At 48.2% G+C, this 25838-nt stretch overlaps 1 protein-coding gene across 1 annotated transcript in view; it reads left to right on the plus strand.

Annotated features, from left to right (window-relative positions):
• Nucleotides 1-25838, plus strand: part of EHMT2 (euchromatic histone lysine methyltransferase 2) — a 346377-nt gene that overhangs the window by 291535 nt on the left and 29004 nt on the right. Inside the window, exons 23-26 of the mRNA XM_069635011.1 lie at nt 10214-10291; nt 11090-11205; nt 12882-12968; nt 18192-18270. Coding sequence (XP_069491112.1) covers nt 10214-10291; nt 11090-11205; nt 12882-12968; nt 18192-18270 — 360 coding nt within the window. The remainder of the gene's footprint in view (nt 1-10213; nt 10292-11089; nt 11206-12881; nt 12969-18191; nt 18271-25838) is intronic.

The raw sequence follows: 25838 nt of genomic DNA on the forward strand, positions 1-25838 counted from the left end.
GGGTAAGGTAGCAGGATGACAGTCCTCAATTGTGGCCATGCATATAGTTTTAGAATGCTTTTGAAAAAGGCCTCTTTTCAGTGATTACTCCTTTGTTGGGGGTGCCCTCTGCCCTCAAGCCCAATCCCGGTTCTGACAGGAGCCTGTTAGGTAAGATTCTCATAGAAATGGTGAATCTTACTGACCTGTGTCAACCCCAGAACTTTTTTGCTTTAATGGTGGATTATGTTTCCTTATACCTCTGCAAGTGGGAACCTTTTTCCACACTCTTTACTCTTTTTATGGGTGCCATTTTATAGACTCTCCATAGTGTTTTTGTAAAGTTATCATCTTTAACAACTTTTTGACAATAAGTGCCTGTTGTTTCTGGGTTGCCCTCGGGGCTCCCCTTTTAGCTTTATTTTGCTAACCTTGAGAGAACTACAGTTCCCAAGGGTAGAAAGGATCTTTGGATACCTTTTCTACATTTTATTTTGTGAAACCAGCACACCCCACCTTATGTGGAGTGCTGGGGAGATGCAATATATCCCCCTTCACACTAAAACTAACAATTATGTTACAGGCACAAGCTTACCTTCAATGGCTGGTGGCAGTGATCCCTTATATTAATTTGGTGCAACTTTACAGCAGGCTGTGTTCACAGCTGCAGTAAAGGCACCTAAGGGTGCTCAGTGTACCAAAATGGGCCATGTCTTCTTTTTTTGCCATTTTAGTGCTTATTGTCCTTCCTTCTTCTTTCCCCTGATATCCAGGGTGGGAAATTCCTTTGTGTGATTTTTAGCTTCGGCTGGAGTGCCCTGGATTCCCCGCCCAGGATCCAGTCTGTCTGTGAGGGCAGGAAGCGAGGGAGGAGTCCAAAACTCCACAGCCCTTTGTCTTCCTTGTTGCCTGAATGGGGACAAATCCCAGTGGGGGGGTGGGGGGGAGAGGGCTGGCTGTCCTGAGTGGACAACCAGAACGCCCCTTGTTTTAAAATACAGGGAGAGAATGCAGAAGTTGTGCTGTAGTTCCTGTTAAATACTGCTAACCTGGAAGCTGAAGACAAGTCGACCACTGAAACCAAAATCGAAGAGGATGATAAAGGAAAAGCGATTTCCAGCTACCGTAGAGCCTGCTGTGTAACCGAAGCCTGCTGTAGCTCTTCCTTCCAATCGACCTGGGGACTCTGAAAACGATGACTCTGACCCAGAGCCTGGTGAGACCCACTAGACTCGAGAAGACCTGCGTTTTGAGCCATCCCACGCGTTGCTGCGACCTTGTGGGTGCAGCAATACCCTGGTACCTCGAGCCATTGTGCGGTGCACGGTCTTCCGAATCTCGCTGAAACTTCGTGGGCATCCTGATGTATCTCCAGAGCCATAAATCAAGTCCGAAAAGACCCCTCGCCAGAGTGCTGCCCCTTTGTAACAACGAGAATTCATTCGCCATTTTCTGTCTTCTTCTGTGCTCCTGTAAAAGGCACCAAATCCATTGTGCCACATTCAGCTGCGAGGAAAACCTTGCCTAGAGCCTTCTCCGTTGAGCCCTGCTGCAAAGTTCCTTCTGAGGTCCTGTTTTCAGTCCCCACGACAAGGAATCCACTGACTGGTTATTTATTTATTCAGATCCTGAAGTCCTCCGGCTGCAGAATCTTCTTAAATGCTGAGGTACTGTGTTGACTTGGGTATCTACTTACCTGAAGTCTCTTCAGATTCCTTTGTAGTGGTGGGGTGTTTACTGTGATGGAGAGGCTTCTCGTCCAGTTCACCCAGTCCCACTGCTAGAATCCTGCTAGGGTGTCTTCTGTGAAGCCCCTGGACCCTCTTCTAACTCTAGAAGTAAAGTACTCACCTGTTTGCCCAGTCTTCCTAAGGAACTCTGACTTTTGCTACTTAAGAACCTCTTCTGACAGTGTCTGTGGGCCACTAGATCCTAGTAACCCCCCCCTTCTACCACTGAGAAATCTCATGCTCAAAGAATAAGGGAAAGACTTTTAAGGTATTGGGCCTTTTGCCTAGGAATGAAAAAGAGTTGGTTGTTAACTGTAACTCTGTGAGTGAACAGTTACAAAAGTTCTTACCTTGGGTGTGTGATGTACTATTCTCAAAAGTATGTTTAACATCTTTCTTTCCTTGGAAATCGTTTTGCAGTTCTAACAGAAAGTAGATGTAAGGGTATATTACTCGCCTGTGATTTGGTTATGCCTCTTCCCAAAAGTAATAACTGGGTCTTGTTTCCCTTGATTTGCTGTTAGCCTGTCCAGAATAAGTCTGCATTAGGTTTTACCTACCTAGAATAACTTTGAGTCATTCAGTAAACTGTAATATTGGGTTTTGCTTTCACTGTGCTGTTTAGACAGACACGAAAAGAGTCTTAGGTTCATACCTGCCCCAAGTTGCTGATGGCTCCCTGAAAAGGCATATGGATTTTACTTACCTTGAGTAGTTTTGTGCCATCCTAAAATAATGACTGCTTGTCTCAATCTGTTTTTCACTGATCTCAAAAGCACCTGTAATTGAATATTACATCCTTAGGTTTTCCTAGTATAACTGTGTTATCACTGTTTTTACTGTACCTAGAATACCCGTTCCACTATTCACAATATGTATACTGTCCAGTTGACTGATTATGTGATTTGTTACTGAGCTACACTGTACAACTGATAGGGTCTACTACTCTTGAATTACTCAATGTAATTTGAAAGTAACCATTGGTTTTACTCCCCAAGAATAGGTGTAACCTATACTGATTGTGTATGAAACGGTATGACTTCCCTATAACTACTGTTAGCTGTTCCAGATAAGGTTTATGCTTTGGTCTGTGTACCTTCAAGCATAGTGTTGTGTTTATATAATTGTGATTACATATAATGTGTGATAGTACTTATGTTCCCCTACATTTCGCGCCTTGAAACACTTGTGTATAGGCGCGTTACAAATGCCACATCATATATCATATCATACATTAATCTGGGCATACTAAATACATTATTTATTTCAGTGTTTCTTTGGACCATTAGTATTACAATTTAATTTGTACTGATTCTACAGCCCTCTCTCTCTCCTAAGATAAGCCGGACTGCTCTGTCTACGCTACCTTGAACTCGGGTGGTACAGCCTTATGCTAAGAGGGGAGTCTTGTACTGCCTCTGTTGAATGGTTTTACTAAGCCCTTAGTTGGACATCAGAAAAATGGTCCTAACAGAGCCCCAACCCTCCCTCCCCTCTTGAGCTCCTCAACTAACCACCCACCACCTGTGACTGTTCAACATCACACAGGGTACTGTTGGAAAGGGTGTCTGGGCCAGGAGCAGATTTGTAGAAATCAAAACATGTTGCAGTTCGGACTGAGCCCAAACCTTGATCTCACAGCACTCTGGGTTTCACCTTATTTTTGCTGGATCCAGTTTTTCATTCCGGATCACTTCTCCACATAGGCTTTCTGGGCCTTCTCCATAAATAGTCATATTCCTTTGTGAGCTAACTTTAGTGCACCTGAGGTCCCCAATATGCTCCAGGTAGGCTGTGCTACACCTCTTCTTCTTTTTTTTAAATTTTTTTTTACATAAAACCTTTGCATGGAAATTGGTTTAGAAAGGCTGTTGTAACATAATGATTCATGAGAACACAGTTTATGAACTCAGGATTATATGTAAAGGACAGCAAACCAAGAGGCATACAGAAAGTTCCAGACAGAAAAGGCACTTGCTTAGTTCATTGTAGCGCTCAGTCCTTATCCCCTTCTTCTGGGACCTTAAGGCTTCTCGACCTCTCGTGATATTTTGAGCATTTCTCCCCCTTTGGTAAGTGTTCCAAAAGCCCCGCCTGTCACTGGGCCTCTCCTTCTGGATGTTGCTTACTCCCTTTCTCCAGCATGGGGTCTGGCATGGATTCACATGCTCATGAATATTCCCCGTCGTCAGGCTGGGAATCCTCGGTAAAGAAAAAACCAGTATCAGTTTCGTTTCTGATCTGTCTTTCGTAGTAATAACCAATCACTGGTCTCTGCGTCATACTGACCACAGCCAATGACTGCCCTCTACCTAAGCACCGCCTCTGGCAGCCATCTTCAGATTTTTACCGCACGTTCATGTGTTGGGATCCTCGTGCTATTGCTCTCGAGCGTTAGTGCTATTTTTTCGCGCTTTTTCACAAAAACTTCGATTCTTTCGGTCAAAAGAGCCTCAAGCTCCACCGATCCTACATCCGATCAACGGGGACCCGTGTCGGATTCATCTGTGCCCCTCAAGGGTGAAGATTTCGTCGAGCTACACTTCGGAGGACTCCAGAAGCTTCTCAGGCCCGGTCTCGGAGATGGCCCAGGAGAAGGGAAGCTCGACGCCCGGAAAGCTGTTCAGGGCCTGCCCTGGATGCCAGCTGCAGAACGTCTTCAAGGAGGACGAACACTCTTTCTGCCTTTACTGCCTTCATGGGGACAAGACGCACGTGGAGAAGGACTGTGCGTTTTGCGGCAACATGTCGGAACGGACCATGAAGGACCGCCATCAACGTCTCGCCAGCTGGCTGGAGGGTAAGAGCCCGTCTGGCGAGAAGAAGAAGAAATCTGAGCGGTCTTCTAAGACCTTTGAGGGCGCCCCGGCGACGGGGGCCCAACATAAGGCCAAGCACCGCGAGTCCGCTGGCACCGGGAGCGCCGAACGGTCGGGCTCTACGGGCGCCAGGCAGGGCGCACCCTCCCCGGCACCATCAACCACGAGCCAACGCTCTGGGTCGGGTAAGAGGAAGGCCGAGCACCCGGCGAAGCTCCTGGAGAGACCCCGGTCGAGCTCTAAGACAGAGGAGGAGCGTGGCAGTGCCCCCTCCCTCAAGGATAAGGCGGTGAGCGCACCTAAGGTGGTGAAGGCCTTGATCCATTCGACCAAGCCCTCTATCGAAACGGTCGCGGCGGCCCTGGCCCAGCCTGTGGAGGCTGCACCAGTGGTGGCGGCCTCGGGGCCCAGAATCTCCCTGCCTCCTCGGAGGGAGTCTTCTTTCGTGCCCATCGATAGGACCCCCGTGAAACCCTCCGTGGGGAAGAAGGGGGGGCAGGGCGTCGTCGTAGATTCGGCCTCAACCTCAGAAGAGGAACTGATCGAGGTCTTAAGCCACGGCCTAGGCGTGGAACAAGACCAGCCCGTCGGAATGGGCCCCGACGCAGGTGACGACGACGACATCGTCGAGGATACCGACGGGGCCCCTGCTCGCCCGTCGGATTCCCCTCTGCCAGCGCCGCAAGACAACTCAGCGGCCATTTTGTTGGCTATACAGTCCTTATGCTCCGAGATAAGGACGAGACTACCGTTACCGACGGAGGAACCTCTCCCGTCGGGGGATCCAGAACCGGGACCTTCTGGTGTTCCCCCTACCAAGAAAAGAAGGATCCATCCACCGCCTCCTTTTCAACCGTCGCGCCCCGTCCAGCCCTCCTCCCCGTCCACCCGAGGGGATGATACGGGGACTGACACGGCAGCGACGGGTACGGACGACGAGGCATACGAGGAGGATTTTCCGTCGTCGCCTCCCCCCAGGGCTTCTCCGCCCGACGAGATTGGATCGTTCCACTCAATGATCGCCAGGGCATCCGAGCTTTTCCAACTCTGCCCTGAGGAGAAGAAAAAGGAAGGCTTCCTTTACCAACGGCGCGAGACCAAGAGGAAGACGGTCCTCGCAGTGCCTCTGTTGGACGACATTTGGGATGAGGGCCTTTCCCTCCTCAAGAACCCTTCCACGACGCCAGCGAAAAGAGACCGGTACGAGAAAAAGTACCGGGTCCCGGACTCGGCCCCCCTATGCCTCCGGGCGCAGCCTACCCCGGACTCCGTCGTCTCCGCGGCAGCCAGGAAGAAAGCGGGGGGGGGTGCGGCCTCCACGTCGACTTCCCCGCCGGACGGCGAGGGAAAGAAATTGGATGCCATGGGACGCAGAGTCATCTCGTCGGCGGCGACGACGATTAAAGCGGCCAACGCCTTGGCTATCGTGGCCCGCTACGACAGGGAACTCTGGTACAAGATAGCTCCCCTGCTGGATTTTCTGCCGGACGACAAGAGGGCGGAGGCCCTTGAGATCCTGCAGGAAGGTGAGGTGGCCTCGGACCACGCCATCACCGTGGCGACGGACATCGCCGACACTGGGTTCCGCCAGATGGGCAACGGCGTTTGCCTTCGACGTCGCGGATGGCTCAAGGCTACGGACTTTCGGCAGGACGTCCAGACCAGGGTCCTGGACATGCCCTTCGACGGGAACAACCTGTTTGGGAAGACAGTGGACGATTCCCTTCAGGCCATCAAGGCGGATACTGAGACGGCCCGGGCCCTTGGAGTACTGCAGCAACGGCGGACGCCCTTTCGGAGCGGCGGAGGCAAGGGCGCCTCCAAAGGTTCCGGCGGCGGTTTCGCTTCCTACCGTCAAGCGGCCCGCTCGTCGTCGCAAGAGGCCTACAGAGGACGAGGCAAGTCTGGCGGCCCCCGCCGTCGTCGCCAAGGAGGCCAAGGCGGCAAGGCCGCGTCCAAGCAGGATTGAACCGGCCGTGGGGTCGGGCCCCCACCGAAGCACCCCGGTGGGAGGCCGGCTGGCGGGCTTCGTCAGCGTGTGGGAGTCCATCTCCACCGACCGTTGGGTGCTGGACGCCCTGGCCCGGGGCCACGCGCTCGAGTTTCAAAGAAGGTGCCCGCGCGTCCCCCCCGTGGCCAGGAAAGAACTTCACGTCCCTCAACTTCTCCTGGAGGTAAAGGCGATGCTCAGAAAGGGCGCCATCGAACTCGTCCCAAAGAGGCTTCGGGGCTCCGGAGTCTACTCGCGTTACTTCCTCGTGAAGAAGAAGACGGGAGGATGGCGCCCCATCCTGGACCTGCGACGCCTGAACAAGTTCATCAAGGCACAGAAGTTCCGGATGGTCACCCTCCAGCACGTCCTGGGTCAGCTGGAGGAAGGAGACTTCCTATCGTCGTTGGATTTGGAGGATGCCTACTTCCACATTCCCATCCTAAAGGGGCACCGAAAATTCCTCAGATTCGTGGTCCAAGGGCGTCATTACCAGTTCAAAGCCCTTCCCTTCGGACTGCGGTCGGCACCCAGGGTTTTCACCAAGTGCCTCGCACCGGTGGCGGCGCAGCTGCGCCGCGAGGGGATTCGCGTCTACCCCTACCTGGACAAATCCCACCTGGTGCCCGCGCAAGTCGCACTGTTTCTGGGAGCGAGGCTCGACACAGTGTCCCTTCTGGCCTCCCCGTCGGAGGAGAGGACCAGGACCATCTTGGGCAAGGTGCAACGGAGTCCCTCCTCGGGATGATGTCTTCCTGCATCTACCTCATTCCCATGTGCAGGCTCCGGATGCGCCCGTTGCAAGAGTTCCTGGATGCGCGCTGGATCCAGACGACGGGCAGCTTCGAGGAAAGGATCAAGCTCGACGAGAGTTTCCGACGAGCGATACGGTGGTGGGGCACCCGCGCGCATCTGACGGCGGGCATGGACTTCCAGACCCCAGCCCACCAGGTGACTGTGACCACGGATGCCTCCCTAGAAGGGTGGGGAGCGCACACCGAAAATCTGCACGCAAGGGGACTCTGGCTCCCGATGGAGAAGTCCCTGCATATCAACGTCCTGGAGCTCCGTGCAGTGTTTTGGGCCCTCAGGTCCTTCCTTCCGTCCCTCAAGGGCAAGGTGGTGAGGATCTTCACCGACAACACCACCACCATGTTTTACATCAGGAAACAGGGCGGAACCAGGTCCCCAGCGCTGTCCAAGGAGGCGCAGGACCTGTGGCATTGGGCCGTCGCCCAAGGGATTCTTCTGGTGCCGTTTCATCTGGCAGGGATAAAAAACACCATCGCCGACTCACTCAGCAGGGAGCTGCGCTCGTGCCACGAGTGGGAACTACGGCAGGATCTGGTGGATCGCCTCTTCCGACGGTGGGGCACACCCCAGATCGACCTGTTCGCGACGGCGACGAACACCAAGTGCCGGAGGTTCGCCAGCAGGTTTCCCCAGACGAGGAGCATGGGCGATGCTTTCTCGTTCCCCTGGGAGGGCCTGTTCCTCTACGCGTTCCCTCCCTTGCCTCTGCTAATCCGGCTCGTCAACCAGCTCAAGAGGTCACGGTGCAGGATGATCCTCGTCGCACCTGCGTGGCCGAGGCAGATATGGTTCCCGGACCTTCTGGACTTGTCGGCGTCCCCGCCAATCAAGCTGCCGGCGGACGCGGATCTACTCTCCAGGGAAGGAGGCGCCATCCTCCACCACGACCCGAAGTCGCTGAACTTGCAGGCCTGGCTCCTGCAGCGCTAGAGTTTGGAGGATACGACATACCGGCCGACTGCAGAGAGGTTCTTGCAAAGGCCAGGGCGTCCTCGACTCTTAAATGCTACGGACACAAATGGAAGAGGTTCTCTGTCTGGTGCCACGCACAGAAGATTAACCCTCTACGGATTACGGCTCCCCAAGTGCTGCCGTACCTGCTGACGCTGGCCAAAGCTGGTCTGGCACACGCGTCCATCAAGATTCATCTTGCTGCGATCTCCCGATACACCAGAACCACGGGCCGGACGTCCTTGTGGTCTCATCGTCTGGTGAAAGAGTTCATGAAGGGACTGTTCAGATCGTTCCCGCCGGTGAAGGCTCCGGCCCCGGCGTGGGAGCTCAACGTGGTACTGACCAAACTCATGGGACCTCCGTTCGAGCCTCTGCACTCGGCCCCGTTGAAGTTTCTATCGTGGAAAACAGCTTTTCTCGTGGCCATCACCTCCGCACGACGAGTGGGAGAGATCCAGGCCCTTTCCTGCAAGGCCCCGTACTTGACTTTCCACGACACGAGGGTAGTGCTCAGGACGCACCCCTCCTTCATGCCCAAGGTACCGTCGGACTTTCATCTCAACGAACCCTTGGTGTTACCTGTGTTCTTCCCGTCGCCTTCGTCGCCGGCTGAGAGGACTTTGCACTCGCTGGATGTAGCTAGAGCGCTGAAGTTCTACGTGGACCGCACGAAAGGTTTTCGGAAGACGTCACAACTCTTTGTGAACTTTGGACCTGTCAATCAGGGGAAGGCTCTCTCGAAGGCTTCCATCTCCAGATGGCTCTCCGGCTGTATCATGTACTGTCACCGGTTGGCAAACCGACCGCTGCCTGGCCGTCCGAGAGCCCATTCCACCAGAGCGATCGCAGCTACCACGGCGTTCCTATCTGGTGTGCCCCTGCTGGACATATGCAGGGCTGCTACGTGGAGGTCGACGCACACCTTCACGAAATTCTACTGCGTCGACCGGGATTCCAGGGAGGAGTCCAGGGTCGGCCAAGCAGTGCTGCGCAACCTGTTCGCCTGAGGTGAGCCTGGTGAGGAGGTAAGATGCTTAATGTTGAGTTGATGTGATGCTTAATGTTGAGCCTTTGCCACCTCCCGTGGTTGTGCATGTGTGTACTGCTATGTATTCTTTATTCATGAGCATGTGAATCCATGCCAGACCCCATGCTGGAGAAGGAACAAGTTACTTACCTGTAACTGTTGTTCTCCAGCATGGGTCTGGCATGGATTCACATGCGAACCCTCCCGCCTACCCCTCTGCGGCTCTTCACTTGGTCATACTGCCACTTCACGTGCTTCCAAATCTGAAGATGGCTGCCAGAGGCGGTGCTTAGGTAGAGGGCAGTCATTGGCTGTGGTCAGTATGACGCAGAGACCAGTGATTGGTTATTACTACGAAAGACAGATCAGAAACGAAACTGATACTGGTTTTTTCTTTACCGAGGATTCCCAGCCTGACGACGGGGAATATTCATGAGCATGTGAATCCATGCCAGACCCATGCTGGAGAACAACAGTTACAGGTAAGTAACTTGTTCCTTTTGAAGGGATCAACGTCATTCTCTCACTTCACTGTAAGCACATCTGTCTTCGGGGTGCTCCTGCCCCTTCACTGGAGCACACCCATCTGGGATTCAGGGGCCTCTACTCTTCTGTTACACATTCCCTCTTCTGGGGATCCAAGTTAATCTCTTTCTGAACTGGGGCTCACCCCTCTTCTGGACTCACAGGGTCCTCATCCCACACACAGAACACACCCCATCTTTGGTGTCCCAGGGGCTCTTGTCTTCCTCACCGGATAGAGGCCTTCTTAGCAACATTTTTGAATGCATGTCAAATATGAGCTTGATATGTTTTCGGTCAGTGATTCTTGTGCGTGCGTGCATGCAGCCTTGGTACATCTACTAACCTCTCTCCATGGGGTGCTTTTTCTCTTCTGTAGCATTGTAACTGCTTCGATGACTGCTCCTCCAGTAACTGCCTGTGTGGACAACTTAGCATTCGCTGCTGGTACGACAAGGTAAGTGTGTTGGTCGAGCCCTGCAAAAGTCCCTTGCACTCTTCAGAATTCCTGTGTTGTGCTTTCTTGGTGTATTAAAAAACATGGTCCCTTGTTAGATCTTCTCAAGATTTCTAGCCTAACTGAGCGTGCTGGGACTATAAAGCTCCATTTGTATTCGGGACTTTTTTTTGTTTATTATGTGAATACACATACTTATGTTGTCCTTTTTTGCTTCAGCTGCAAGGGTTGTTGAATCCCACGGTTTCTGGGGTTGTTTTTATAGTGATAAGTTTGTTTTGTGTGATTGTTTGTACAAGTGCTAGTCAGTATTTGTTTCCGAGAGGCCTGGTTCGGCATCTGCCAGAAATGTGCTTCATCCACTGAAAATGGATTGCTTTGAAAACTCAAGTCTGCATTTTCCTGTTTGTAATGTGGGTCAAACGTTCTGAATATGGGAAAGCTTACATAGTAGCGAAGAAATTCTTCTCGATGGCAATTTTGCATGAATTTGTAACTTTTTTGGGAGAACAGTGTTCAGACTCTCCAGGTTTTCATGGCCCCAGTGGTATGTGGCTTGTAATATTTAAATCCAAGGTTTAGAATGAACACCTGCCCATACACTTTGGCTTGTAGGCAGGAGCTTTTTGTTTCGGTGCAATGTTTCTCATCTGCATGGATTTCTTAGACCTCCTCCACCCTTGTGCGTCTTTACTTCCTCCCCTCCTTCCTCACTGCACATTATGTTATGTTAGTTGCTATTTGTGTGGTGGCATAGATATTGGCCTCTTCTGATGTCCCCTCTTTGCACTCTCCTAGGATGCCCGCCTCTTACAAGAGTTCAACAAGATCGAGCCCCCACTGATCTTTGAATGCAACCAGGCTTGCACGTGCTGGCGCACCTGCAAGAACCGTGTAGTCCAGAGCGGCATCAAGTGAGTGGCTGTGGTTAAATCTCCCGGTACCCTGCATGCGGTCAGATGTCTTGCATTCACCCACTGTTGGCTCCTTTCTAGATGCTCTGCTGCAGAATATCACCTGCCTGATCAGACTCCAAGCAGACAGAACTACCAATGGGTCTGGGTGGATTGCAGAGTTACTGGGGTTGACCTCTTTAGAATGAAACACTTACCAAGAGTGACTCATTGAAACCAGCTGTGATTCTCAGTCAGGCCCTGAATTTACTCTGACCAGAAAAGGCCAGGGAGAAAGGGATGGCCTAGTAACTAAAAGGGCATGGCCAGCCTTTCTGTGGGACGGGCACCATAACACTGTGTAGAGTGGCTGTCTGCAAGTGTCTGCTTCCCTGTCCAGAGTGTAAGACCCTTCCAAGTCACAACTGTCGGACATAATCTCTTGCCCACAGGAAACATCCAAATCTGGCCTGAGCCAAAACCGAAGGGGGATTAACGCATCCACTCAAGACTTGAATGTAGCTGGGTGGTGGAGGATTGGGGTAGCATGGTGCAGGAAAGCATGCTTGCTAGGCATGACCCAGGCATCAGCCTTGAGCACTTCAAATCAGCTCCAGAGTATATCGAACAGTGTGATCTGTGATTCTTCACTCTGTGGTGACAATCTAGGCAAGTGGAACCTGCCCCTCCATCCTCACTTACAAGTCTTTAAATAGCCCCTTGTAGGCCTCAGTGAATGACCGATCCACACCTGGCATGTGGTGAGAAGGCAGCAAAATGAGTGCAGCAGTGTGTTGGTGAGCAACAGCACAATGAGGCAGTGAGGTAAACTGGCAGCTGCTCCCAGGTGGACAACAGCATGCAGGTGGCAATGGATGGATGGATGAATGGATAACTGCAGACAATGTAGAAGGTGAATGGCCACCAGCACACAGACCACAGCGGGTCAGTGCATATCTTGTTTGGGCAATATAGACTGTCTCGGGAGGATAGCTCAGGGGCAACGTTCTCGCCTTGGAAGCAAGATGACACAGAGCAACACAGGTTCGATCCCTGGGTCCGTGCTTACAAACCTCTGGGTATTAAGCGTGTTATAAATAACCTATCCTATCATATCATATATTGGAACATTTTGCATACCTACCATTTCAAAGTGTGTTCGGGAGATCAACATCACCTTCCATAGGGTCTGAGCCCTAATCTGAGCAGAGCGGTTTAGCAGGTGGCGCTGAGAGGGGCTTTTATTGTTGGTCTATTTTTACCTTTCACAATGTTTATTTTCAATCCCATTTTTTGTCAGCATTTTTCACATTTAGTTGTCTGTTCCTTTGTTGTTCTGATGCATCTTGCTGTATATTTTCATATTCTCTTTGTGTATCACTTTATTTTTCCTTGCTCCTTTTACTCCCCATTCTTTCTCCCATTTTTTTCTCAGCTTTTTCTCCATTCCTTTCCATCCTTAATTTCCAATTTAGCCGTTGAACCCAATTTTCCTTACTCTTCATTCTTTTTTGTACTGATTCCCCTAAAACTATTCTTTGCTCTAATGTCTTTTCTTAGGTTCTATCGGCGTTTTTTTTTCCGTCATGCTTTTTCTTTATTTCCTTCTCCCCCATCTTGTTTTCTTTGTTTGCATGAATTCCTAAATGTTTCAAAATGTAGCTCTCATTTACTTTCTTGCCTCTGCTTTTTTATAGAGTCCGGATGCAGCTTTACCGCACGGCCAAGATGGGCTGGGGTGTGCGGGCCCTGCAGTCGATCACGCAGGGCACCTTCATCTGCGAGTAAGGACACATTTATTTGCCTCCATGCTTAGAGTAGCTTTGGGAGCCATGTGTAATAGCAGGTTGTGGGACAGGGGTGGCAGGAATGGGACATTGTGTACATTGGTGTCACGAGACTGCAAAATGAAGCCTGCCCCTTACTCGCTGTTAATGTGGTCAATCTGAGTTTTTTCAGCATCTTGTAGTTTACCATATATTTGGTATTAAAGGCCAGATGCTCTGAATTTTCCCTGCCTAATTGTGATGAAGGTTGAGGTCCCGGTTGTTGGGAACGATTTTCTTTTTCCTGCTTTCCTCCAATAGACTTCTCTGCGACACCCTTTCTTTTTGATTGTTTTGAAACCTGTCCTGACCTTTTGGAGGTACATAAAGCCTTATGCTTTATTTCCCTTGCCTTTTTGCTCATTCTTAAGACTGTAAGATTGTCAGTACTGAGAGACTGTCTCTCTGTGCATTTATTGCATTATTACAACTGCACACATCCCCCTAAAGTGAAGTGTGATAAGGTGGTAGGTAAGTTTTTCATATCCATGATAAATCTTCTGGACCTGTGCCAACCCCAGAACATTTTGCTTTGACTAGGTAACTATTTTACCTTGTCCCTAGGTGAAGGGGAATCTTATCCCCCTCTCACCTAGTTGTTTACTCGTTTTATGGGTAACCTTTTTATGTCTCTCCATAGTGTATGGTTGAAGTTATAATTTACTACAACTTTTGGGTTTAGGCTGGGTTGCACCTATGGGCGCCCCTGTTAATTTCTCTTTCATGTACCTGGGTGAACAACAGTTCCCAAGTAGTAAAGAGGGATTTGCATCCCCCTTTACATTTTATATAGTGAGCCAGCACACCCTACCCTATGTGGATGGCTGGGGGGATACTATGTATCCCCTTTCTTACCTGGTAACAGTTTGTTACAATTGCGAATTTTACATGGATGGCTGGTGGTGATGGTTTTACCTTTATGACTTTCAGTCTTCATTACTTGCAGGCTGTTAATTCAGCCTCGGTAATGCACAGAAGGGCCACCATTTTTCTAAAATGTTGGGCTCCTTCTTTTGTCGCCGTTTCTTGTGTGCATACTGTTTCTGAGGTCTTTCCCTGTCATGCTAGGCAGGAACAACCTCGGTGGCTGTTTTGCTCCTCAGCTGGAATCCTGTGGATTCCACGGCCAGCCCCCAGAGTGTCTGGAAAGGCAGGAAGCAAGGGAGGAGTCCAACACTTTGCAGCCTTGTGTCTTCCACCTTGCCTGAAAGGGAACCTCCAGTGTGGGGGCTGGTAGTCCTGATTGGACAGCCAGACTGCCCTTTTCTGTAAAATGTGGGTAGAGATGTTAGACAGTATTTGAATGTAGTACCCTCTGGGAACACTACAAGCAACTATGACTACAGGTACAGGCTTACCTTTGGTATAAGTCTGTACCACAAAGTTTTAGGTAGCGAGCTGAGCAGCCAGGCTTATCTCAAGAGGGAATATGAGCTTGTAATGAGGTTACGCAGAGGTCTACAGTTACAAGTATTCAAATAGACACACTCAAGGTGTCTTGGTAAAACACTTATTAATTTATTACACAGTCAGTTAGAAAACATTCACTAAAAGGAGGCAATCAATATCACACAAAAATATACCACAGTACTTCACACTATCAGGTTCCGAGGCATTTAAACTACTTTGAAGGAGGAGCAAAATGGCATTCAGAGCACTTTAAGTAGGAGCAAAAAGGCAGAAGTTAATAAAATGAATATTAGAGTTACTCTTAAACAGTGCAAAGAGTTCAACAGAGGAGTTGTTCCAATGCAATAGGTAGGCCAAAGTCGATGGGCTAGAGTCTTGTATAAGTTTAGGTTGTATAAGTGGTTTGCCTGGTGAAGCCCTGCTGCAGGTCCAAATTGCCAAGTTCATCTCGACAGAGCAGCCCCTTCAAGGATGACTTCTTCCTCTGAGTTGGTGGGACCAATCAACTCGTAAGCCACCTGGATACCATTCTCGAAGCTAGTTAGGATTAACCAGGGGAAAGGCCACCAGCCTGTGTGCTTGAATTACAGCTACTCGAACTGAAGTGACTCCATTTCGTCAGTGTTTTCCGATGATCCTGTGCAGTGCAGGAGTGTCCCGACTTCCTCCCTCTTGTTCCCACGACTGAGGCTCAGGAATAGTGAGATCTGCAGGAACTGCCAGGAACCAACATCTTCAGCTAAATCTTTTGCTTCATACTAAGGTACTGTGCCAACCAGATTGAGAAAAACACATCTGTCGCGGTGAAAGTTTGTGACACTTTCCCAACTTGCAGGCCTAATCAGCTTGTCACCCAACATATGATTCTTTTTCGTACAAACTACTACTGAGATCTTTTGCAAAGACTAACGTTTACTTCAAGAACTGCTCTTTCCTATCCAAGACACTAGTCCATTGACTTGGCCTATTGAACCGAATCGAGTCCTCTAGTGAACTAAAACTATTTGCACTGCCTAAGAAAGTATTTGTGATCTATTCTGCTAACTTGTGCCTTTTTACTCCCATTGAAAGTAACTGAAATGCCATTGTGCTCCTATTTCAGGGGAGCCTAATTTGTTCAGAAACTCATTGGTTTGTTATTGAAGTGTGTTTGTGTATAATATTAAGTTGCCTCCTTCTAGTGAATGTTAAATGATTGTGTAATAAATTAATACGTGTTTTACCAAGAAACCTTGAGTGTAAGTGTCTACTTGAACCACTGTGATTGTAAAACCTCCTCTGTGTAACATAGTTTATTGCTCACATTCCCTCTTGAGATGAGCCTGGCTGCTCAGCTCGCTTCCACAAAACTGTGTAGTGCAGACTTATACCAAAGGTTGGTTTTACTTACACCTGTAGTCCTGATTGTATGTGGTGGTCCCAGAGGGTACTGCATGCAATTCTGCCTAACAGGCAGTGTTGCTGGATATCCTTAGAGTCCTCCTTTGAGAGAATTTTCTATATCCTAGAGTAATTACAGTTCTTTAGGATAGAGAGATACTTACCTCTCCTAAAACATTATAGCCTGAGAGATTGGCACCTTAAGTGGAGTGCCAAAGGGATACTTTGTTTCCCACTTGTCTCTGCTCCTGTGACTTTTTAGTCACATAGACAATCGCCTAGTTATGGCTGGTGGCAGTGGACGTGTTCTACCAACTATTGTGTGATTTGTATACCGCCTGAATATAGAACCAGCTCCATCTGGGGATCTGGCTGTCCTGATTGGACAGCCAAATGCCCCTTTCTGTAAACTGCTGAGAGAGATTGCAGAGGAGTCTGTGCTGAAACTGTATAAAAGGTCAGGCTTCTGGAGTGAGAAGCAACTTTGACCACTGAAATCTGAAGTAACCGAAGAAGGCTACCATCAGAGACGCCTGCAGACCCTTTGCAACGCTGTGTGAAGCGACCACTGCTGTACTGACCACATTTTCTGTGCGAAAGAGGAGCTCGGTATAGGGCTCCTCCTTCGATTTGGATGGTGGGAACAACCGGTTCCAAGGAGACCTTTGATTTGAGCCATCTCCCGAGGTCCTGTGGGTTTCCAGAGCTGCAGAACCCCAATACCAGGAGACCTGCTGCCTATTTCGAGTCAATCGTCATGGAAAGGCTGACTCCGTCCCTGTACTATAGTAAGTGCGTGACAGTATTTGCAGAGAGGGTTCATCTGCTTAGTGGTCGCTGGAGAAATTGGATTCGGGGGTAAGTTAACATACCTGTTCCTTTCCTCCCCTGTTCTCCATAGGGTTACATGGGCATAAAGTTATGTTCTTAAATCACTATATGTTCTTAAATCACTATTTCCTGACTTTGGTTGGTGCAGGCCTGGTGAATGGTCCCTGCCTAGGTCTATCGTAGTGTCTGGGATTGAGGGAGTTGCTTAACTGAGCTTTACTTGCCATTTTGAACTTTGTAACTACCATCGTTCAATCACATAGTAAACCGTCCTGAAAAGTGTAACTTTGCTTAGTATGTATTTTAAAGGCCTAAATATTCATTGTATATTTGTGTACTTAACTGTCTAGATTCATTGTAGCCCTAGACCACTCTCCCAGCCCCCCTGAGTCCAAACCTTGCTGCTCTGCTACCTTACCTTGATTTGGTTTGGCTAGACGTCCGTGTATCCCTGTACACCATAACACAGTGGACTCCCAAAATCCAACCCCAGTGTTTATTTTGGAAATCCATCTCAACAACCGACCATGCTGGTTCGTTGCTGGGACTTCCACTCGGCCAAAGCCACCCCCACAGGAAATGAGGGGGTTAGTCCCCAGCCACCCATACTAGCCTAAACCAGCTGGGAGGCGTCCATGGTAGACCCACAATGATCATACAAGTCATTTTATGGTCACTTCTCTGCCACCTAGACAAAGGGAAGCTCTAAAAAAACAATGGCCAGGAGCAGGATTGAAAAATAAATTGGTTTCCTAGTGGTTGCCAAAAAGTTACATAGGACTACCAAGGCAGTGAAATGGCTTGTACCCTTGGTGAACTGATAGTTTTATATTTGTGACTTGATTAAAGTATATATTTTTCAGTATATTCTGTGTAGTGCGTTTTCTTGGGTTGTGTGTGGGCTAATTGTACCTCTGTGTTGACCTACTGCATCCACCTGAGAGTTGAGCTTGTCGCTCTGACAACATTAACTACAGTAAAGAGGTTTGAATTTCCTTCTTTATCAGGCGTGTTTGCCTTCCCCTTTGGGTTAGTGTTTGAAGCATCATCAACAGAGTGTGGTACAAAAACTTCCTGAACATTGACCATCTACACTATGCTTTACTGTCTGATGCTTAACCTGTCGGTAGATATTATGTGTCTGCTCTTTAGTTAAAGTGTGTGTTTTTGCCTATACCAGTGTGGTGTAGTCTCTAGTGGTGACAGTTGAGAATAACTGCACTTTGCTACCAGCATTATTCCCTCCCTGGTCTTAAGCCTGACTGATCTGCCATATCCGTACGTTGCAGAGTTAGTCTTTGCTTTTATTTGGAAACCCAGTGTTCCCATTACATTAGATGGTTACACAGCTCAAACCAGGGAGTTGTGAAAAATCCCCCCATCATAAAGGTGGGCTTGGAGCAATTTGAAGCTTTGATCCTTTAACAACATTCAATAAGTAGCACTGTTAGAACGGTCCCCTCAAACCATTGCATGGGAGCACCTGATCATTTTGCTTTACACTTCCATACCATCTGGTCACCACCCCTGGGATTGAGTCTCCCTCTTTTTCCTTTTCAGGTACGTTGGAGAGCTGATCTCAGATGCTGAAGCAGACGTGAGAGAGGACGATTCCTATCTCTTTGACCTGGATAATAAGGTGAGTGTTGGGGAGATTTATCATGTTTATGCTTTATCCCCTCTCCTAGTGAGACCCCCCCAGCACTTTTTGCTGGACCTTTGGGTCTTTTTGCTCAGATCCTGAATGAGTGGAGCCTTTTTCCAATCATTCATTCTTATGGGCTCTGTCTTTTGGAACTATATTCCTAGACTTTACTATGGAGTCTACTTTCCTCTATATCTCTTTTAAGGCATCTGTGTTTTACTTTTGCAGCACACTGCTTCTTATTAGCAGTGTTGCTGGGGGTTCTCCTTTGATATTCTTTCTTTATCCTAGAGTAACTACAGTTCTTAAGGATAGAGGGATACTTAGTATCCCTCCTAAAACTTTACACTGTGAGAAATTGGCACACACCACCCTATGTGTGGAGTGCCAAGGGGGATACACAGTATCCCCCTTCTCTCTGCTCCTGTGACTTTGTAGTCACATAGACAACCTTCTAGTTATGTCTGGTAGCAGTGGACATGTTCAACAAACTATTGTGCTATTTTCTTACCGCAGACTGTATCCACAGTCCCGGTTGTGTGCAATAGGGTCATCTAAGTACTAACTGGTGGCTTTTTGCCATTTCTAGCGTGGTTGTTCTTTGTTAGCCCTTCTTCTACCATTCTGGGAGGTAGGGGGGGTGTGTGTGTGTGTGTGTGTGTCTGTCTGTCTGTCTGTCTGTCTCTCTTCCACACCCCTGTGCTTTGTCTGCCTCAGTGCCTGAATGAGACCAGCTCCCACTGGGGGTCTGGCTGTCCTGACACCCACCCTTTCTGTGAATTGCGGAGGAGTGAGCTGAAGCTGAATAAAAGGCGAGGTTCCTGAGGTGAAAGGCAAGTCACCCACTGGAAACGGAAGTAACCGAAGAAGAAAACAACCAGAGACGCCTGCAGACCCTTTCCATCCCTGTGAAGTGACCACTGCTGTCCTGACCCAGTTTTCTGGGACTCCTTCCCTTTGGCTGGTGGGACCATCAGCCCTGAGTCGAACTACAATCTGAGCCATCTCCCAAGGTTCTGCAACTTTCCAGAGCTGCAGACAGCGAATAACAGGAGGCCTCCGACCCAATCGTAGTGCATCATCTTGCCAAAGCCGAGTCCGTCCAAGTCCAGGTGAACCTCCAGAGACACTATCTGACTCGTCCAAGTCCCCGCACCAGAATGCAGGACTCCAGGAGTTGAAGAGTGTTAGGGAGAATTCTCAGAAATGTGCTAATTCCTCTCTACCCTAGAGACCCCCAGCTCTTTTGCTGAACTTTGGGACTTTGTACTTTTAATTTTGTGTTTTCTGTTTCTTTTGGTTTTTGGAGTCTGACAAACTCCATAGGCATCTTTTTACATTGTAGAACACAGCACCTTCAGTGTAGTGTTACAGGGAAGTCTTCCCGATTTCCCCAAAGGTTTAACTACCTTTATCTTGGATAACTACTGTTTCCAAGAGCAGTAAAGTGAAATTGACTTACACTTTTACATTTCTAGAGCCAGCACACACTATCTTACAATAGGGTGCTGGATAGGTTACATAGTATCCCCTTTGTCTAGCTTCTCAGGTAACATTTTTTTGTTACCCTCTACTCGATGAATGGCTGGTGGCAGTGGTTTACTTTTTACTACCGTGGTGTGTCTTTACCGCGCGCTGCGTTCGCTGGGTTGCTGGGGACATTAATATATCACTGTTGCATTTAGAATCATATATAGTCATAAGTCAAAGGAAAAGGTTATTTATAACAACAAGAGACCACAAATATTCTTAAGCAGGCAAATCCTTTTGGATCCCCCAAGACGAATCATTCAATACAATAGGCTAAGCCAAAGTCAATGGGCAAAAGTCTTATATAGGATGAAGCACTTCTGGTAGGTAAGTAGAAAAGTCTTTGCACAATGTTTTAGAAGTCTTTGAAGAAAAGAAGAATCAAATGTAGGGCCACAAGCTGATTAGACTTGTGAGTAGTAGAAGAGGCAAGCAACTCTACAGTTAGAGGTACATTCTCTCAGACTTTACAGTACCATTAAAATGAAGAAAAGATGCAGCAGATGACTCCTGTTCCTGTGCAGCTCAGCAGATCTCACTGTTCCTGGGCCTCAGTCGTGAGGACAAGAGGGAGGACGTTGCGGGACTCCTGCACTGCACTGGGACAGTCAAAACTTGCAACCAGCAAACTTCACTTTCAGTGGCTAAGTGTTTCAGCTGCTCGCGTCTACTGCAAATAGCAACACTGCGGTTCCTGGCTGTCGAGATGGACTTTCTTTGCTTCTGGGGTCCCGCACTCTGTTGAGGGGGCTAGGGCTCGGTCAGTCCTGGTTCCTGGGAGTCTGGAGGATCTTCCTTGAGGTCTAGGCCAGCTTAAAAGCAGCGCACACAATCTGGTATTCGTCTCCCTGGCTATACGGTTTCCAGCAGCAAATCTGTGGAAATTCAACGAGCTCCGAGATGGATGTCCAGGTGGCTTACTTTGGAGTTCATTGGTCCCACCAACTCAAAGGGAGAAGTCGTCTTTGCAGGGGATTCTCTGTCGATACGAATTTGGAGTTTCGGCACAGCAGCAGGGCTTCACCGGTCAAACCAACGGTCCAGGAATTGCAGCAGGCGTCCTCTTTTTCTTCAGTTCCTTCGTCCAGTGGTCGACTCTGCCTTCCAAGCAAAAAGCCTCGTCTTTTATTCAGTTCTCTCCCATTCATTCCAGCCCAACTGTCAGTCACCCAGCAGGGTGGCTGTCTTTGCCGGACAGTCAGCCGGCCAATCACCAGAGTGTGCTTTTGGGTCTCCTAGGAGACTAAGCACAGGGAGTTTCAGCACCTCCCTCACTCCCTGCCTACCCCAAACACCCTGGAGCCAGAGGCGGGTTTCACTCGTGAATCCTGCCAAAGGCAAAGCGAACAATGGGACCAAACCTGGTTTGGTGCGCAGAGTAAATCTCAAGAAGGACCTTTCCACAAAGAAATGGCGAAAAAAGAAGACCGGGCCGTTTTGACAAAAATGGCACCCTTGGGTGCTTTACTGCAGCTGCAAACGCAGCCTGCGGCAAATGTACACCACAGTAGTTAAAACGAAACCACTGCCACCAGCCATTCAATGAGGAAAGGGTAAAATAAAAAATGTTACATGAGAAGCTAGACAAAGGGGATACTAGGTAACCCCTCCAGCACCCTACTGTAAAATAGTGTGTGCTGGATCTAGAAAGTTACAAATTTAAGTAAAGTCAATTTCACTTGCTGCTCTGGGAAACAGTAGTTTATCCCAGAGACGGTAGTTAAACCTTTGGGAAATCTGGAAAACTTCCCTGTGCCACTGCACTGAAGGTGCTGTGTGACACAATGTAAAAGATGATGCCTATGGAGTTTGTCAGACTCCACAACCAAAGGAAACAGAGTACAGAATCACGTTTAAAATACATGAGAGATTGGGGAAAAGGGTCTCACTCTCTCCAGGTTAAAAAAAACAAGTCCTCAAAATCCAAAGTTGCTAGGGGTCTCGAAGGTGAATGGAATTAGCACATTCCTGAGAATTCACCCTAACAAGGGCCTCACAGCTGGACCGAAGTCTAGAGTGGGTGCAGCAGTCCTCTTTTTATCCCAAAAGCCAGGTAAGACCAGAAACTCTGAATAGCAGACTAGCCCCCACACACACACCTAGGCAGTGGTCCAATCAGGACCACTGGCGTGAACACTTGTGTATAACACTCAGACACAATGAAAGCAGTTTGTGGATTGGGACCAGACAGTCCCAGCCCACATCCTGCCAGCAAACACACACAGCCCACTAGTAGCCCGGCAAACGCCTCTGCTTTCCCGGCCACTAGAAGTCTTATAAGGATTTACCTGGCCTCACAGGTCAGGAAGAAGGCTAAAGGACAAGATGGCCAAAGAACACACGAAAAACCTTGATCACTAGCCACAGTTAATAGCCAAACGTGGTAAATCTAAAACAAAAGGCCCCAAAGAAATGATAAAAAGTCACTGCTGCCACAAGCCTATTCATTTAGCACACCTAAAGTAACCAAAAATCCTGGATGTTAGTCTAGAGCAAAAGTGTACCCCATTGTACGGCATTGTAAGATGCATTGTACAATGATAAAAGTTATAAAAGTGATACAAAAGTTAAGAAAGTAGTAACATCAGTACCAAGGCTAAGGGAAACAATGTTTGCCCGTACTGAGGAAGGACATGTCAGTTTCCACATAACAGATGAGCAAAAGACAGTGTAGTGAAGCTTAAGGCTTCACTACACTGTAAAGGACAGGTCAGGATCAAAAATAAAAGCAAAACTTTTGGGGTCCATAGAAATGGAAGGAAAGGTGCAGTGAAGAGAAATCTTTCATAACACAAAGGTACTGTGGGGAGAAAGGGTATTCACGTTAATCTGAGAAGTCGCTCCAGAGCACTGGAGTGCACATAGAGGGGTCCAGGGTGTCCTCTCTTACCCCTGACCCAAGCTTTTGCTTGTGTCCCCTTTGCGAGCCCTGTAACCGAGTCACTGCTGTTGGGTTGTTCTTCTAGTATCCTTACCTCGAGACTGAAAGTATCCACAGGAACATTTGCTGTTCTGCTGCTTCGTAGACTTTGAGCCCTCTCCAAACTGCCTTTTAGCTAGGGTTGCAAATTGGACTTTTCAAGTGTTAACTTGCTCTGAAACTGCATCTAGAATATTAGGCTCTGCTATAGTTTCACTAACCAACTGTTTTCCTTCCAAAAATACTCCATCTTATGTGGTTTTGCTAACTAAATGAAATTATTTCTGTCTTACGCGAGTGCAAGGTAGTACCGATAATACGGTAGAACTGTCCTTGGTGTCAAATGCTGTAACAATTGTAACTGCAAGCAACTACAAATTAAGCAGTGGCCTTTGAAAAGTATCTGTAGCACTAGGCATTCTCCCACCTTTGGCTGCTATACATCATTCTTTCACGAGTTGGGATAATTATCTGCTGTCCAGAGGGGACAGATGCCCATAGATGAATGTGCCATGTTATTAGGTGGCAGTCGATTTAGAATTATTGCTGGAGCTCAACTGGGACACATTTAAGCTGGCGATCAAGAGGCATGGAGGCATTTTCCAGTGTCATCGAGTCTTTGGACCATCTTCTGTCCCGGCTCCCCGCTGCCTGCCTATGCTATGTGTTGTAACCTAGTGCCTATGTATTGTGATTTGATTGATCTGTGTGATGTCTGAGTGAATGCAGGGCCTCATGGAATGCAGAGGTGGAACCTGGAGTGTGGGGAGGCTTGGGAGTTCCACAGAGTGACGGTTGGAACTTGGACCTGGGCAGGGAACCAGGACAGATGCTTGTAACCTTCTCTCCTACCTAAGTGAATAAAGCATTTTCTGTTTCTACTTACCTGGGTCAGCCTGATTCCTGCTCCATGTCATCTCTGATCCAGGCACAACTTGCACGAGGCAAGTTACTACATTTTGGCGACGAGGTATCTTTGAATCCTGAGGCAGGTGGGAGAGCGACCAGCATTGAGAGGCGCTGTTTTGGTTTGCTGGTGGTGAAAAATAAAGTTGGTGCCACCAAGGAGATGGTTGTGGCATCAGAGGCATCAGACAGGCTATGGTAGAAGCCTGAAGCCCATCCATGGGGCAGGAGGAGTATCGAGCTTTTGTGGAAGGTTGGGGGCCGAGTGGCAGAAGGAAGTTGCCACTAGTGAGTAGCCCAGTGTATTTCCTATGATCAGAGCGCCGTTGCGCACCTGATATGTAGTGATTTATGGGAATTGTAGTGGGAATTGTAGTCCGGAGGAAGAAACATTTTGCTGAGGTTCTAAAAAAAAAAATAATTGATTTGGCCATTTCTGGAGGGTCTCTGGGTGCCGTATGCCCGATCGTGCCCCCCTGCGTGCCAGCCGTGCCTTTGAGCTGCAACGCATGAGAAATGCCTGCACCATGTTTCTTCTGTGTCCGGAGCTGTGTTTTACAAGAGGAGGCCTGCTTCGGAGGAAAGGCCCTGGAGTCGTGGGCGAGCGTGATGACATGCCCAGAAAAGGAGATGAATTATTCAAAGAAACCGTTCGGTCGGAAGTTTATAAAGAAATTAACTCTTGCAATATGGACATGGAAGCGGCAGCGGACTGCATGCAGAAGTGCGAAGCTGTGAGGTACTTTGATCCTTTTAACCATCGCTGCGGCAGTAAAAGAAAATATGGTGTTTTTTTATGAAGGTTCGCACCCAGCGTTTCAGGAACAGCTGGAGTTTGTCTTGCAGACAGGAGCACTGCGTTTGTTGTCAGGAATAAATAGCATTTTTTTGATCTGATTAATGCTGGGGTGGTGGCGTTTGTTGGAGCCATTTATTTACATTTATTGTTAGTCAGATTTGACATTAATGCTGAGTTAACTAATAATAATAATTTTGCATTTATATAGTGCTACAAACCCTCAAGTATCTGAGCGCTGCTTATTATTACCCACGGTGTGTGGTGCTCATTTATCGACCTCGGAAGGATGAAAGGCTGAGTTTGGCCCCGCCTGGATTCAAACCTGCGTTGGCAGGCTCTGCAAGGATGTCAAAGCGAGCGCTCTATTCGCTGTGCCACTTGACCGGCTTGCAGTCTAGTTGCTAACTAGATTGAATATGCTGGAAAAGTGATTACGGCGGTGATACGTGACCGGGCTAAGTGGTATGGAGACATTTTGTGATTTAATGACCCGTTTAAATTTCAGGAGGAGATCAACACTGACTATGTGCCGCAAGGCAAGGAATTGTATGAAAATGCATTTTAAACAGTTGTGAGGTTGTTGCTGAAGTTAGTTTATGGAGATGAAAGGAGATTAATGCTATGAGGTTGCATGAGTGATTTGATGCAACGTGTGTTGTGTTTAGTGGAGATGCAATTTGTAAACACAGCATTATATGTAGGGACTACACATGATTTATTTGGAGTAATAATGAAATGTTTTTCTTCAAGTAGTATAATTATGAAGTTTGAGTTTTGAGTATTGAGATGTCCACAGAGTTCTTTTGTAGAGATATTGCAATTATGCAGGGATGTTTTAAATGTGGGGAGAGCACAAATTACAAATTTAATTAAAAATCACTTACAATGTTTGTGATTTTACGTGCTCTTCAGCATGGTGACTTGATTACCACCATTGCTGGTAGTACAACACATCCTTATGTTAGGAAATGCATATTTTATGTGCATTTGAGTGTTGTGTAGTTGTGTTATGTGGACTGTGAGTTTGGAGTTTGCGTCAGTGAACGCTATGTTTGGTAGTTAGTGAGTGTATGTGACGCATAGGGTGCGCACATGAGGTAGCATGTTGTGGAGTGATTTATGTATGTGTATGTGTGGGAGGTATCATGTTCGTGTAGCAGTTGAACACGTGTGAGAGGAAGCACGTGTTTGTAGTTACATGATGTTTTATGGGGTGGCTTCCACACCCTGGCCAGGTGTAATTGCCTAAATGGTAGAAACCTTTGGAAGAACCCCATATTATTGAGGAGGTTAGGACATTTAGTTATAAGTGCTCCAGAATAGTTAACCCTTGGTGTAGTGTAGTTGTGGTTGTGTAGACACCAGGGCAAGGGGTCTATGATGTAGTGTGGAGATTATTTGAATGCA

Source organism: Ambystoma mexicanum, chromosome 13, assembly GCF_040938575.1.
Source record: "Ambystoma mexicanum isolate Mex_15411 chromosome 13, UKY_AmexF1_1, whole genome shotgun sequence".
NCBI lineage: Eukaryota > Metazoa > Chordata > Amphibia > Caudata > Ambystomatidae > Ambystoma > Ambystoma mexicanum.